Genomic DNA, 17,293 nt, shown 5'->3' with positions numbered 1-17,293 from the left:
AAAATGTAAATAGAAACAGTGCAATGATTTGCAAATCATTAATAAACCCAGTAATAAACCCATAAGTTATTCACAATAGAACATAAAAAACATAACAAATGTTTAAACTGAGGAAATGTAGCACTTTAAGGAAAAGAATATGGTAATTTTGAATTTGATGGCCGCAAGGCGTCTCAAAAAAGTTGGGACGGGGCAACAAAAGACTGGAAAAGTAAGTGTTACTAAAAAGAAACAGCTGGGGGTTCACGCCCCCTTAAGTGGGCGTGACCCTCCGAGGTCACGCCCACTTAAGGTTTAAATCAGAATACAGATAAGAATATTTGCAGCATTAAACAGATACAGATAGTAACATTATGTTCCACCCCTACCAGAAACCATGGGGGAGATACTTTCTTGAATGAACTTATATTACTTTACAAACACTAAATGGCCTTTTTCCTAATTACTTCACCAAGTAATAAAGGTCTATTGTTCACAGAAGTACAGGCAGTGAACTGTAAAAAGGGTAATGGGTTCGATCCCAGCTGATAAAAGCCAGCTGCTCCCACTGTGCCCTTGAGCAAGGTGGCTAATACAAAGCTAAAGTGTTCGAAATTGCAATTACACATCATGGTTGTTGTTTCAATGGAGTTGCACATAGAAGTCGAATTTGCAAAGTGTTATCGAATAGAAATGCAATCAGAAGGCTGAGTTGGAATTGATCTTTAATGTAAACAGCATGGTGTGGGGCTCTAAAATACATAAACATCTGAAAGGATAAAAAAATAATTCAGGAGGATAAAACAGTGAGAGTATTTATCATTTAACTTAAATTAACATCAATGATCAAATCTATCTCGTGTTCCTAAAAAATCGTTTAACTGACACAAATGATACTGACTACTTGGCTGCACAAATATCACTAAAGTTTACACCATGTTACAAAAACAGAAGCTCAATATATTGCTTTGGAATGTTACAGCAGTCTACCACAAGTCTGGTGGGTATCAGGTAGAAGCAAGCGTTGGATTTGGATTTGAATTTTCAGGTTACAGTCCCACAGGCTGGCTAGACCACTGAAGGAAGGACAGACTCAGATCAGGGCTAATATGAGACAGGAGTTCAGTTAACAGTCTATCGTTTGAGAAGCATCGACAGAACGCGCTGATGCCGATGGACTTGGACACTTACACTAATGCCACTTACGCTGCCTTTTCTGTGCTGTTAGCTGCCGCCTGTGTGAGTCAGACGTCTGCTGCAGGATGTGCTAAAAGCCAAAGTCCCCAGGCTCTGCACACACTCATCAGCGGGGCTCTCACCTCAAACAGGATGGATGGTAATAAAAACGGAAAGGACAAGCATTATGACAGTGTACATGAGCCAGAGTTAACCCTGGTGTGTGTAGTTACCGCAAAGTTAGCCAAAGTTTTTTTTTTTTTTAAAGAGGTGCAGGTGGGATATGGGACATAACCGAAGAGACAACCGAAGAGCAAACTGTGAGTTCGATAAACTCACCGGGAAATAATGCAATTTAAAAAGAAAAGAATTAAGCGAAAGAAAGAAAGAAAGAAAAAATCGATCCTTTTGTTTGTTTTTTTTCCTAAAAGTTTTGTTCTTTCTTCCAGTCTGCATGTAAAAAAAAATAACTTGGTCCAGTGGAGGGCTTTAGTTGCAGTCATAGACAAAGTCATAATTACTAGGTTCTTTTGGGATAGGGGGTGGGGCCTCTGGAATCTGGATGTTCTCCAGGTCCAGGAGGCGGAGCTTCATCTCCATGTTCAGAAGAGTGTCCAAGTCTGAGCGAGTGAATTCACTGGTCATCTCCTTTCCCAAAAGAGCGTTCAGCCCATCTGTCCACACACAGTACTGAAACACACACACACACACACACACACACACATTAGATATTAATCTACAATGGAGTGCAAAATCCTGCACAAATTTTCACATCCTTAGAATGAAGACTTGACTTCTTGTAGCACGACAATTAACACAAATGCTCAAATAATGTATGTTATTACTTTTTTTTATTATTATTTTAAGTTTTCATCCATCCATCCATCTTCTATACCGGTTAATCCTTTTCAGGGTCATGGGGAACCTGGAGCCTATCCCAGGCAGCATTGGCAGCATTTCCAGATGTACTGTACAACTCTGTCTTTTTCAAACCTCTGTAGACTCAGACACTAATGGCAAAATCTCTTTTCAATCTAGTTTGGGTTGTGTTTTAGACTGTTATTATGGAATTCTATTTTTCGCTGAGAAATTGCAAACTATACATAAAACTTTATTTAAAAAACCATGGTGGATGCAAACCTCTGCACTTAACCATATTTACTGTGCACGCATGCAGGGTTTGTTCAATATAAAAGACATGATCATATATAATGGGCACTGGTAAACGAGTAGCATTTGAAGTGTAAGGATTTTAACTTTATGTCTACTATTATAAAACACTGCGTTTTGCAAATGGCTGTTATTGAAATTGCGAAGCTTTTAAAAAGGTGCCCCGCCCCCTCTCTTTCATACTGTGGCATTGTTTACCTCATGCTTGTCAGGAGCAATGAAGTTTAAATACTCATCAGACTCATAGAGGATAGAAAAGGCCAACTCCAGCACTTCCTAAGAAAGAGACAGAAACAGCAAAAAGAAAAAAGAAAAAGAATCAGTTTATGTTTCTAAACCATTTACATGTCTCCTCCGCATATACTACAGCAGATGGCTTATCCTGTCACAGTGAGAGTGTGCATGCCTCAACTTCTGCTGGGAACCAGTGAGCAGCCAGCACGGGGAGTGTTTCAGTGCTTTACTGTAACGAGATGCTCCTCAGCTCCTGACAGATTGCACAAGACAAATGTTTTTTTGAATAGCTGTCAGGGAAACCAGCTACCACCAGGCAAATGTTTCTGGATACAAAACTGTTCTCATGTCAGACAAAGCTGGCTTTTAAGCCAACAATTTGAGTCACAAGTCACAAATCCTTTTTATTCTTTAAGTGTTCAACTGGTGAAGGATTTTAAATGGCTTGAGGTTGAAATAGAATATATTTTCTATGCCTCCTCTTTCTCATAGATGCTGTTAAATGGATTAAAAGGGTATGCTAATGTATTAATAGTAAGAAAATAACTCAAAATGGATGGCAAATTTGGGTGGTTAAAGAGGTTTCTGAAGATGAATGAATGCAAATTCATATCAGTTAAAAAAAAAAAAAGAAAAAAAAAAGAAGAAAAGAAAGTGTATTTTCTTCCTGAAAGTAAACAATTTCTTTTACTAACCCGTCTGTTCAGATTTTTTACCCTTTTTTAATGCTTCTCCAAAACTTTAGATTATTTTCATACTGTTATATATATATATATATATATATATATATATATATATATATATATATATATATATATATATTCATTTTATATTTAATTAGAATTTCTTTTTGTAGATAAATTGTTAAGCACATTTGCCCATTTAAAAACACTGCAGGGGGACTAACATTTGCACTCAGCTGTAGTAGAGAACCGTGACACAGTTTGACTATAAACTGAAGAGTGCAGGCACAAGATGTGTTTTATATTCAGGGACAAATTTCTAGTAACAGATTTAGGAAAACAACCACATTCTAGTGGAAAAAGAGCAATACGAGAAAACATGACATACTTTAAATCAAGATTTTGATTAGTGAATAGCCTTACCAGGTTAACTTTTCCCTTGACGGTCAATTCGCCTTTGTTCTCAGAGCATGTGTAAGCCCCAGGGAGCCTTGAATCTATTGGAGCTTTATCAATGCTTGTTTGTTTACTGACCGTATCGGTTTATCCAATACAGAGGATACTCTCTCTCTATTAAAGTAACCAATCCAGATCGGAGTACTAGATCAGGAGGAAACCCAAACGGACATGGGAGAGCATAAAAAGTATTGGAGCTGTGAGGCAACACCACCACTGTTGCTCTTCTAATACTGATACAGCAACATCTAACTCAAACACAGCGTGGTTGAATGCTTGAATCTGATTGGTCAGAAGGTGTGCATTATTTTCATATAACAACAGCACAGGTAGTTGTGGTTATAACATACATTTATATTAATGGGCTCATAGTAACAGCTAATATACTTCTACGGTGGACACTCCACATAAGACTAATAATAAAGGGATTTAAAAACAGGTGGTTTAACGCATTAAAGTAAAACTTTAATCATGGATATGGTGAAGTTTAAAGACACTTATTTAACAGTATATGGAAGGAGTCTCAATTGTAAGCACTCTCGGTCACGATTTCAGTTTTCTCCAGTTCTCTACTTTCTCTGTAAAATCACATGCTATGCTCTGTGTGTGTGTGTGTGTGTGTGTGTGAGAGAGAGAGAGAGAGAGAGAGAGAGAGAGAGAGGGAGAGATTAAGATTATCACAGCTATAACATAAGTGAGAACACGAATGAACCTGTCTCAGAGACATTCAACCATGCTCAATTTTTAAAACAATAAAATGTTAAAATGTGCAATGCGTCATTCATTAATAAATTCAACATTGTAATCTTTGGATAATCGCTCCACAGTGCACTTCAGGTGGGGTGGGGGGTGGGGGTATGGGTAGCGGCACTCTGCTTGTGTGTCGTGCCACATTACACCCCCCCATTGTGCATTTTATTCATACAACAACACAGTCTGTCATGTGTTATTCCTTACTAAGTAACCACTCGTGGCTTAGCTTTTGTATGTAGTTTGACAGGAACTCTGTAGGAGGCGGTCTTATTGTGTACAGGAATGCCACAGACTGATCTGTCTTATTGTTCAGAATGAGTGATACCATCTGGGTGTGTTTGGGTTCTCGCACTGAGCAGAGGCGGTAGTGCACCATGGTGCGCTCTGTGCCCCAGAGCCATTCTTCCTGCTGCATTCTCACTGATAAATCCATAAACATAGTTGACAGAGCGGCACAATGCGGCTTTGTTTTTCACGCTAAATTTGTCTTTTATGAGTCAGCCTGCGGGACTCAGGGGAAAGCCTGAGGCAGCTGAATTCACCTGAGTACACAGAGTTCCCTCCATTTTAAAGCAAAAGAACACCATTTACGAGGTCTAAAATGATCAAGCAAGCTGGATTTTGAGTCTCGCAGCTTTACTGAAAGCTTCACATTGAAGAAGTTGGTGTCCATTTATTCACTCAGTCATCTACAGTAACTACTTTATCCTGGTCAGGGTCATGGTGGATCTGAAGCCTATCCTGGAGACATGGGCATGAGCTGGGAATACACCCTGGAAGGGACTCCAGTCTATCTTCATGCACACATCTATCCACACAACAATGTACACCCAGGGGTAATTTAGCTAAGTCAGTACAGCAATCTGGTAGAAAACCGGAGAACCTTGAGGAAAGGCACACACACTCAGAACAATAACCCAAGCTCCAGATCAAACCAGGGACTCTGGAGCTGTGATTTGGTGTTTCCGCAGCGAATGTTTGTGAAGACCAAAGTCACAAATGACAAATAACTGATGCACAGTAACCTCCTGGGCAAACACTGATCAATACAATAATCAAGTCTCTTGTAGCGCACACACACACACACACACACACACACACACTCACCTTGTTCTGCTTCAGGGCTCCCTTCTCCTTCATGTGTGGACAGTCCTTACCGGTGACAACAGCTTTGATATCAGCCACGGGCACTGTCGAGAAGGAAGAGGAGCAATGAGCTATAATCCCGGTCTGCTCCAGGCCTCTGGTGTAATCGTTCTGCACTACAGTGATGCACTCAGCTGTACTTACATTTGTCTTGTAGAGAATCGTGAGGTACCTCTCCCTGAGGACTCTCCTCCAGGTCCCCATAGTGGAGTACTTTATGATTTGGTGACAATCGACAATACCAGAACTTATCTGAGAGAGAGAGAGAGAGAGAGAGAGAGAGAGGGAGAGACACATCACAGGCATAAACTGCATGATTGTGTTTGTATTTGTCAATTATTATATCATTTTTGGACATACCCATAACTTTTAGACTTCCACAATATTTAAAATATGGAGGCAGAGAAATTTCCCATGATATTATCAGAAATGTTTTTCAAGATCAATACCATATTTTCTTATCACCTAGATCTATGTGGGGACCAGACCAATTTTGTAGCACACCTTGTCAATTATGATGTAGTGTTTTAAAAAAAAAAAAAAAAAAAGTTTTTTGAAATTAAGCTTTTGAAATAATTGACTTATTTGCTTCCACAACTTTGTCTTGTATTATACATGTACATGTAAAGGTGAGACTTCAGGAGGTGCTATTGGCCTGACTGAATAAATCTTTAACTGGCATGAAGGCTCTCCACCCCCTGCCTGGCACCTCTTGCACCGGACAGAAGGCTGGCACAAAGTGTCAGTGCTGCTCACACATAGGCTGACGGCTGGCACTTGCTCTGTTGCCTCCATCCAAAGCCTAATTGCTGAGAATAGCATCCTGGCAACGTGGCAAAGAGCGGAAAGTCTGGGATCTGCCGAGCTGTGCAGAATTGTGCACAGTGGCACTTTGCAGTCCGCTCAAGCTCTCGCATGGCACGAGCTGAAGACAGGATTTAATACAAACAGACTGCTCATTACGCTCTTTCTGTATAGTATCATCCTCCTAACAAACATACCCACCCGACTGAAGCTTATTTATCTATAGACACAAGCCGAGCGGCTGTGAGGAGCCAGACGGTGGAACCGCCGACCATCTGTGTATGCATACAAGATGTCAGAAGAAATCAAGCATGCTGATTATTTTCAAGGTGTAAACAAATAATAAAACAAGGCTTTACAAGTGAGGTTTTCTATGTAAGGACCCTGGTTGCAGTTTCTTAGATAGATTTCTTTGCTAACTGTTAGACACTCAGATTGAGAAGGAAGTACAGAAAGACAACAGTGAGAGCGAGCAAAGTCATTTACATTTAAGAGCAACTTGATGAATATTTGATGGGCAGATGTGGTTTGAGTGGAGCTCTTCAAGTAAAAAATGTTGGCAGAGACATTTTAAGCATAAAGACAGAACGAAAGGTGGAGTCCGAATGAGAGGAAGAGACTTCTTTAAGCTTAGTTGGGTGGAGAGACATTTTCTGCACGGTACAAATGTTTAATATTTAATTCGATTTGTATAGTGCTTTTAACAAAATCACGATCCCAAAGCAGCTTTACAGAAATCCATATGCAGAATAAAGATCCCTAATGAGCAAGCCAGAGGCAACAGTGGCAAGGAAAAACTCTGAGATGACATGAGGAAGAAACCTTAGAGGAACCAGACTCAGGAAAAAGAACTCGTAGATATAGTAGCACACCCATGCAAGTACCATAGATTTGCAGGAGTGTATACATAAACTTACTTAGTACATGATCCTCTAATCAACATCCATTAAAACAAAAACACGAGGAAAGAACAGACAGTGAAAATAAAGTGATGTGTGGGTGCACATGCCAGATTGTGCCATGAAATTACTCAGAGGAACTCAACAAGGAAAGCACAAACATTTCTATTGAAATTTACATAAACAGAAAACAAAGCAAAAAAGTTTATGCACGAGATCCAATACCATGTTCTAGTTTTCTGAACTGAGCCCTATTTGGACAGAATTGGTATAACACGGGGATCTGGGGCAAACTAATTATCACCAGGCTCTCTCTCTCTCTCATTTTTCATCACGTCCGAATCAGTCCGATCAGTTATATTCACAGACTGAATGTCTGGAATGATTAGGCAATTTTTTATTTACTAAGCTGTCTGATCATGTAGGGGAAAAGATTTTGCATAAGAAAGAATCCATTCCAGAAAGTTAAAAAAATGTATTTTTTATATATATATATATATATATATATATATATATATATATATATATATATATATATATATATATATATATATATAAATATTATATTATAATTATATATACACACATACAGGGTTTCCCTGAAAGTCTCCATACATGGGGGAAATTAACACTTTTTCACAATTTCAACTCCAATCCTTAGTTTATATTAGATTTTTTTCAGATAGTCTTTAAGAACGCCTTTGACAAAAGAAGAACGTTTTGAAATCATTCTCATGGCTGGATCGGGAAGCTGTCGCAAGGTTGTGATTGACTTCAACAGGAAACACGGTGAGCACATCACACACGGACGCGTGCACACCCACGCACACGTGCACACACACGCGCGCACACACACGCGCGCACACACACGCGCGCACACACACGCGCGCACACACGCGCACACACACGCGCACACACACACGCGCACACACACACACACACACACACACGTACGTACACACACACACACGTACGTACACACACGTACACACACGTACACACACGACATTGTTGCCCAACTTATTAACAAGTTCAAAAAGACTGGAAGTGAACGTCCACCAACATCCAGTGATGAAGGGACAGCCAACGTGGAGCTGGCAAACATAGCCCCCTATATATGGAGACACCCTATAGTATAGCATATAGGTGACATTTCCAGTGGCATTAGATTTTAAAAAAAATTTTATTTAAAGGGTACTTCCATAGTGCCTTTATAATACATTCATAAGCGTTACATAAATATTTTATAAAAGGAGAATTTATGAAAGGCTTAGGTCAAAATGCACAAGATTTTGGAGGTTTTATGGAACTCTGTCTTTACATGGAAGAGAGAACAACAACCATTAATAGTCATTATGATACTTTATTACAGTATCTACTTCTTATAGCAGCATGTATTAAAATGATTATGGTGCCCCATTTTTATTTATAAAGCCTATATTTTAATGCCCTCAAACATAAATATTAATCAAATTGACATCAATTGTGTCTTATGACACACTGTGTGTACCTTTGACAGCTTGTGTCATGAATGTGCTGTTAGTAAAAACAAGCTAATACCTGTAACAAGGGTTATGTTTTTGCGTGCTAGCTCAGACTACATACACATTTAGGCATGTAATGCCCACAGACAAGCAGTTATAATGTGCGTCATTCAGTTTGCTCAGAAGATGTACAAAATGTACATAAATAATTAAGGAATACTGTGGAAGTTTTTGGTAGGACAACAATGAGTACATAGTGTAGACCAGTGGTCACCAACCATCTTTCTTGAGATCAACCTTCCTGCAGGTTTCATCTCCAACCAAAATCTAACACACCTGTTTCAGTTGACCAAGAACTTTTTAAGGCAATGATTACATGGTCAGGTGGGCATGATTATGGTTGGAGCTAAAGTCTTCAGGAAGGTAGCTCTCCAGGAACAGGGTTGGTGACCCACTGGTGCAGACACGTCCACCTCTGTCATTTATATAGAAAACTCTTATCCTGTGCAAATCAATCAGAATCATTACAGATCCTACAGTAAAATAAGTGAACAGAGATATGATCGATATGCCATCTGAATTAGTCCAGCAACAGGAGCAGAAATGAAAGTTTATGGTGTTATACACAAGGCATAAAAAAAAAAAACAACACTAACAGCACAGAGGAGGTAAAAGTTCCTCAGGATCATCCTGAGATTTATCTGAATTCTGCTGGGAGGAATGCTAAGCTGTTTAGGGATGCATTTAATGCGGCTTAATGATCCTGCACTGCTACACAACAGAAAGCTAAAAGTAACTATCCTATTTATAAGTGGATGAAGTAAAATATGGCTTTCTTGTAAAGCTACACTGCAGCATTTTTGTGATACAACGGATATAAAACCAGTCACACGCCGTTACTGGACCGAGCCGAACCTCTAATTCCAATCCGAGTGAAGGTCAGAGAAAGATCAGATAGAAGTATAATTGTTAAAACTGACAGACAACAGGTAGGAAAGTGTGAGATGGAGAACTAGAGAACAGAAATGAGGTGTCCACTTTCACAGTGATCTAATCATGTAGTGTGAAGTGTGCTAAATTATCCAGGCTAACTGATAAAACCACCCTACGTTCCAGCAGACAGCCCCAATCACGTGAAAGCAAGTAACTGCTCTCCGCTCCACACTGTAAAAGCTTTAACACTCCTTTTAAAACAGTTGTTTTTTTAAGCCAGTTGTTTAAGCCATCTTGTACTGACTGTGTCTTTAATACAATGAACAATTTCAACACAAATTCTTCATATAGCACTTTTAACAATAAACACTGTCACGAAGCCACGAAGCAAGAACCTGGATGTAGATTTATATTTCGTATCTAGATTTTATTTCATCCTAACAGCAAACAGTGTGTTCATTTCGGAATAATCTGAATTACCAGAAATGTCTTCTGTTCATCCTCGTTGTCTATAGTCTATAAAAGGCATCTCCATGCTTCTGTTTACACACGAGCCTCACGATAGTGTCCTGTGTACTGCACTAGTACTCTTTCGCGAAAGTCTTGCCTGAATTTCAACTCTGGCTTGTGCTGACATTTAACTCTTTCCTTCTTCATTTCAGTTAAATTCTTATTTATTTAACAAGTGCATCTGTGAGAGGGCCCGTATAGTCACGCAGACAATTTCTCGATTCAATCACAAGTTTGACTAAAATATTAGAAGTGGAATATACAGGTCTGTGGAGAGAATTTAAAATGATGGTTTTGTTTAAATTCATACACAAATAAATAAATAAATAATTGAATAGTAGAACAGTGACCATGAAAACCCTAGAGATATCAGAAATTTGGTCGGAATTCTAAAATACGTCTGGGTAAAGTAAATACAAGACAAGTTGATGAAAATATTTGAACATATGCAATATCAGTGGCTTAAAGACCACTTTACACCTTTTCAGGACTTTTCTTTTCAGGATTTTCAGGGCATTTTGTCTGTATTTTCCATGACTGAAGAACTGTTCTTGCAAACTTCCAGGCTGCTTACGTTTTAATACTTTAATACTAGGTTTCCGTAATTGGCCAGTGGATTTCCCGTTAACCCCATAATCAGTCGGAAGCTTGGTGGTCAGCTAGACTCTTTCAGAAGCAGAAGGATTAAATTAAGTAATTCCACTGTGTTAAATTAAGTTAAGCAATTCCTCCATTACTGCAATCAATTCCTGTGCTTCTGGTCAATGTCTGGTGGAGAGTCAAGTGGAAAAATGTACATATACAGCAAAGATCATGCCTGTGTGTGTGTGTGTGTGTGTGTGTGTGTGTGTGTGTTAGAGCTTTACCCTGTCTCCTGCGGCTGCTGATCTTCCTGAAGCATGTGCCTTCGCATAAGCGGTTGAGACGCTGCTGTTTGATCAACTCCATGATTTCAGGCTGGATCTTCTCCCTCAGCTCCCTGTAAAGCGCGCACACACACACACACACACACACACACACACACGTTCAACCAACAGTATTGTATATTTATAAAAAAAAATAAATAAAAATAATTTTTTAAAAAAAAGGCAAAAGACACACTCAAAATTTGCCATCTCCTTTTCTGAAAGCAATCTTTCAATATGCAGATCTAAAGGTGAGCGCTGCATAAAGCGCACTCATTCATTTTCTACATGCTCCCCTGATGGAGGTGTGCATTCTGCCTGGCATGCATAAAGCAGCTATTAAACTAAATTATGCATGGCTTGGAGGAGAGTGGTAGTGAATTTCAGTTGGAGAAGAGAAGAAGGTTGCTGACACTACAGTAGCGTCACTCTTTTTTCTGCTTTCGAATCATGCACCGTAGCTAAACTGGCTTGAGGACCTGTTGAAAACGATGTCTCTGCTAATTCAAAAGGAGAATCAATAGACAAACCAGGCTGAGACACAGTCCACTGAAATATGCTGCTGTGGACATAAACCAATGTATAGTTAACGAATCATTAACATAAACTGTGCATGAGCTATAGTTTTGCTGCACCTACACGGTGAGCAAAAACGCAAGTCGTATCTAATAAACTGGCCAGTAAGTGTACAGAGTTTAAAAATGAATATTAATGAATACAGCTACAAGTATAAAGTAGAAAATATATTTATATAAATGACTTTTCTTTTCTTTTTTTTTAAAATTGTTGTTCAAACTCAACTGAAAAGTTTCATTAGATTTAAAGAGCCAATGTTAAGGGTGTAAATGTTGCCTAAAGTCCTGCCGGCATGTTCTCGGAAACTGAATATTGCAGCACAAATGACGTGCCGTCAGCTACAAAAAAACTCTAAATTGAGTGTCCTCTTAGTCTAATGAGATCTAGACTGCCCTACAACTCCAATGTCATTTGTGTGGAAATGTCCTTTTAATGTGCGCCTTCAATCTATGATGGACCAGATCAGACAAAATGTAAAAATAAATAAATGACTCAAAAATAAAAATAAACAAACAAAAACAAATAAATGTTTTTACTTTTGTTGATGTCTTTATTTATTCATTTTTTATTCATAAGGTTCTGTAATTCATTTGATCCTATTATATAGAAAAATACATTCCTAAACTTGTTTATTTATTTGTTTATTCCCCTTAAATTATTCATTGATTTAATTTCGATGTTTAATTATTTCTTGATTTTTGTATTTCTTTGCCTGTGCAGGAATTACATAGTGTGTTTCTATATTCAGGTTCACAATCAAGGCCAGAATATTCAGGCACCACAATCAGACCGCTCTCATTTTTGTTCTTCCATAAATGTAGTATGTGCTGCTACCATGGATGCATCAAGTGTGTATGAGAGTACACTGTATATTAGCCCATGTGAATGGTTATGGGTGTGGGTGTGTGTGTGTGTGGTGTTACTAACAGAATGGGCCGAGACTGGAAGTCCTCCTGGTTCATTCTCTCCGACTGTCTGATCTTGAGGATCTCGGTGTAGCTCAGGTTCTGCAGGCGGGTCTTGAACTGATCCAGAGAGTTAGGCTTGTTCGTCAGAGCACGAGTGATCTGTTCCCTCACCACCTGCATCACCTACGACACACACAAACACAGATTAATTCCTGATATTGACTCTGATACACACACTTCATGCTTTATAATGACTATTCAGACATCTCTAGTTCAGTGATGGAAGTTGCAGCAGTGATCATTACAATCATTAAGACAAATAGATCACAATGTCAGAGGCTATGAATGTGTGTATTCCTTGTAATTGAAGATAAGTCGAGTAGCGACTGGTGCCTCAATTCCTTTCTTGGCAACGTGGACACAAAGTTGTACAAAAATCATTCCAATGACTGTACAGCCACCTCGTCTTAGCTGGGGTCAAAAACAAATAAAATGTTCTGAATGCATCAAACTGAAGTAAAAGCCAGTTCTGTTCAATCTGCACATATTCACATGCATAAGGACTTTTATTCTTGTTAATTTCACTTACTCAGTCACTGCTGTTTTTCTGTTGTTCTTAAGAGAATATTTGATTTGATTTACATTGATGTTTAGCTACCCATCATTTGTATTACCCCTATTACAGTCATCCAAAATATTAGTGCTACAATGATCAAATACAATACCAGCCCATCTATCACAGAAACCACAGCGCCGAACGAGCAGACATAAAGCCTGGCCTTTACGTTCAGGCTGTTACTGCTACATTTTGATAAATCATAGCGCAGAGCGGAGAGAGAGGGCCGGTGAACGCAGCATGTCCCGGCTGGCTGAACAGCTGCTCTGGATTCGAGTCCAGCTGCCGTTTCCACACACTGTAGCTTATGCAACACTGGGATTAGATGAGTTTTTAATTAACGATTTTTAAAAAAAAAAAAAAAGAGGAAAGAAAAATTGCAGGATACGGGGTTCCTCCCAAATCACTGCCCTGATTGGTCTGTGTGCTTCAAAAGAGGCTGAGTAATTGTTAAATGGAGACCAACCTCCATCGCTGATAAACCTCCAAATGCTGTTTTAAAGGATTAAAGGAATACTTGAGTTGTTGAACATAGTACCAATCGACCACATCTGTAGTGTGTGTGTGTGTGATTACTGCACACAAGAATCAACATGTTGCTCTGAACTGAGAAAGGAGTAGAAAAAAGTTGACTCCAAACTCATTATAGTGGATATTTAAGGGCAGTTGCTGCCCTTTATTGGAAACGCATTGTTATAGAACACATTCATAAATTCTTCAAAAAATGAATGAAACTGTAAATTTCCACAATTAGTCTTTACAGGATTTCGCAGCGTTTTTTTTTTTTGTTTTTTTTGTTGTTTTTTTTGTGATTGTTGCGGCCAAATATGCTCGATTTTGCTGTGGCTTTTTTCAAAATTTGCGACTTTTTTTGTGCTTTTCTTGCGGAAAACGATTTGAATCGGGGAAATTGCAATTACACGAAATTGTTTTGTGCGGTCTTTCACAGTGATGTTTGTTGGTAAATGAGGCCTTTCAGCTGTACTCATGCGACACACGAGAATCAAAGAGCGTTTTGTGATGACATCACGTGATGCTTCTTGGCCCAAATCTGTGGAAAATCTGTGGTAATGTTGAAAATTTGCAAACTCCTCCGAATATTGTGGAGTTTGCTTGATTTGCATTCATTTCTGCAATCGCAGACTGGCAAACCTTTTAAAGGGGAGGGATTTGTGCTTTGTATGTGGGGATAGACAGAATCTTCAGGAGAGTGTAAATAACTAAACATTTATGTATTTTTTTTCTAAGAAAAGTTTCTCTCAACTTTTGTTTCATCCCAAATCCTTTTTTGTTACACAGTGGTTTGAATATGTATATTTTAGACATTTATCACAGAATTCATAATTTGCTCAGACCTCCATTATAAGTAAACTGGTTTTCTGTTGTTTTCACAGTAAAGAAAAATGTGTCACAATTATTATCCATAATACTCATACACATATACTACAAAAATGGTGGATAGGGATTAGTTGTGATTAGCTGTGTAACAAAAAAAAGTGTATTCCTTTAAATGTTTTTCCTTAAAATGAGTATTCCTTCAAACAGGTTTTCCTCAAAGCCTGTAAAAAAAATAATAATAATAAAAAAAAGTAGGCTTCTTCAGGAATGGAAGTGTGATTTCCTGTGGAGAGACAGAGAGGTGGAGGAGGACAGGACTGTTGCTGCTGAAAGGGTGGGTGGAGGTATTTATGAATAAAAAAAAAAAAAAAAGGAACACAGCTTTTTTAGGTGAGCCGTACTGAGAGTATCTTTACTTCACCAAGACTGCTGTGGTTTCCATCCACCGACCAGCCTTTATCTACTCGGCCCAGCACTGATATGTAGGGAACACATTCACCCACAGTGTGTCAGCTCCCAGATAATGCACAGCGACATAAAGGGGGAAGATGATGCATCTTCTCTTGCGCGAAAAAAAGTGCTCGCTAGAGACAAACGCTGCGGCTCTTTAATTCACGAAATTTTTACAGTCCTATATCTGACACACTTATATCTGACACTCATCAACTTCCCAGATCACACCGACTTTCTCTAAACTTAAACAGAGCACTAATCCCAGTATCACTTTGTTACATTTTTATATGCACATGGCTTCTTCGTGGTCTCGCAGGCCTACCGACAGAAACGTAAACATAAACCTAAACTGAGGAATTATATCACACTGTTAAAAGACTTCATATAAAACAATTGAAGTCAGATTAGCTTTAGACAAATATCTGGTTTTAACTGAGAAGCAAAAATTATAATTTTTTTTTAAAACAATAATATATTTTTAATCTAAACTCTTAGCTGCAACATTAGTGCAGTGATGTGTTTAGGTAGCTAGTTATTTTTCTGAATAAGGATGTGCCAATGTTGCAATGCATGTGCATTACATAGCCACATTGTGCAGCCAATGCTATTTTTATCTGGTGAAAATTGCAGACACCATTATTATATTCCAAATGAGCGATTTAAAAACTTAGTGAGTCATACTCCTACACAAACCCAGATGAAAAAAAGAAAAAATATATATATACATGTAGAAATCATGGTACATACAACACAAAATAAGCCCAGATGATTTTAAGGGTGTTTAGCTGCTGGGCTTCATGGATGCTTTTAGTCTCTTTTTGTTGTCCAATGACGCTTTTAACAACTGGCAACCCTAACAAACATTTAAAGCTCAAGTTTCAAGTTATTTTTCGTTTCAAGCTTTATTCATATTTATAAATACGACTTAAAAAATAAATCCTCTCAGAAACCCTGTGTGGTTAACTAGCTGGCTAGCATTAGCAAATCAGGTCACTTAGCTGGCTATCTCAGTAATACTTTCAAATTAACCCATGTTAACTAGCTTAATAACTTTAACAGTTAACTTGTTCTACTATTTGTAGTACGGATTGTGGACATTTATAAACAGGACTTCTCGGTAATGCGGTCAGGTTAGCTCATGTTTACTGGTTTGTCAAACATATGTGAAAATGTGCAAGTATATACAGTATGAATGACATTGACTTCCTTCTTCCTACTTGAAGATCAAAGGCATGTCCACTTTCCTATATATGGTCTTAAAGACAGTCACACAATTGATCTCATATCCACATGCACTTTTGCATTGCTGAAGGCAGACTTTTAACTTTATAGCTTCAGCAATCCAGTCACTTTTTCACTGACAGCAGAATCATGGTTTGTTGGTCATCAAGGCTTGTAAGATTCATCACTCCTGTCTCTAATTTTAATTACAGAGCTTTGCCTGGTTATCCATCACACATATAGACAAGCGTCCCCTTCCTTTGGTACTCATCTAGTGAGTATGAAAACCATATTTTCATACAAAATAGATTTTCTCTACCCAAATAATGTCAAAGCCCAAATCAGATGATAACTGACTATTTATTACCACAACGAGGGAGTGACGACAATGAACAAACAAGGATTTTCCTGCACTTGATTCAAACTGAAATCTGCACATGCACAGTCACACTGCTCCAGTTTGCTTGCTTTCCACCTGACCTCAGCCTAATCTTCAATCCAGCCGAGTCAAACATTTACAGGATGCACGTCTAGAAACACACAAAAGAATCAATCCAGTCACTGCCATGACACATTTGCCAAGCGAGCTGGCATTACATGAATCATAAATGCCTCCTATTTTCCCCAAATTCTCCTCTTTTCATTCAAAAAGTATTCACCTGGTGCGAATCTGAAAATACCGTAGGACAACTGGGTAGAAACGGGAACATTATCCGTTTCACTATTGACATGGTAATTGCATTATTATTATCCTAGCTTCTATTGTACTGCTTAATAACACTCCACATCAAAGCATGATGCACTATTGTGAGGCACAAACAGACGTGATTACTGCAAAAAAACGGACGCGCCATCAAGCGCTGACTACTTTAGGCGAGGCTCTAAACGAATCAGCAGATGCAGAGAACTGCCACATTTGACAGGTCTTTACCAATTACACATTGCAGAACATGTTATAGGAAACAGAAATGGGGTGGTGTGATGCGCTCAGAAGTTGATCATTTTACTATAACAGCATGTTCCTAAGAGGAATAAAAAGGTGTTTCATA

The 17,293-nt window shown here is 38.6% G+C and overlaps 1 protein-coding gene across 8 annotated transcripts in view; it reads right to left on the bottom strand.

Annotated features, from left to right (window-relative positions):
• Positions 1 to 687: 687 nt before the first annotated feature.
• The window catches only part of elmo1 (engulfment and cell motility 1 (ced-12 homolog, C. elegans)), a 91,482-nt gene continuing 74,876 nt past the window's right edge, over positions 688 to 17,293 (bottom strand). For all 8 annotated transcript variants that reach the window (XM_047150744.2, XM_017454714.3, XM_017454717.3 and 5 more), the window contains 6 exons: positions 12,636 to 12,799; positions 11,094 to 11,206; positions 5,742 to 5,849; positions 5,559 to 5,641; positions 2,524 to 2,601; positions 688 to 1,845 (listed from right to left, as the gene is read on the bottom strand). In XM_047150744.2, coding sequence (XP_047006700.1) covers positions 1,645 to 1,845; positions 2,524 to 2,601; positions 5,559 to 5,641; positions 5,742 to 5,849; positions 11,094 to 11,206; positions 12,636 to 12,799 — 747 coding nt within the window. In that variant the 3' untranslated portion in view covers positions 688 to 1,644. The remainder of the gene's footprint in view (positions 1,846 to 2,523; positions 2,602 to 5,558; positions 5,642 to 5,741; positions 5,850 to 11,093; positions 11,207 to 12,635; positions 12,800 to 17,293) is intronic.

This window comes from Ictalurus punctatus, chromosome 24, assembly GCF_001660625.3.
Source record: "Ictalurus punctatus breed USDA103 chromosome 24, Coco_2.0, whole genome shotgun sequence".
Lineage (NCBI taxonomy): Eukaryota > Metazoa > Chordata > Actinopteri > Siluriformes > Ictaluridae > Ictalurus > Ictalurus punctatus.
Note: the sequence above shows the minus strand (reverse complement) of the source record. Positions and strands in the feature narration are given on the sequence as shown.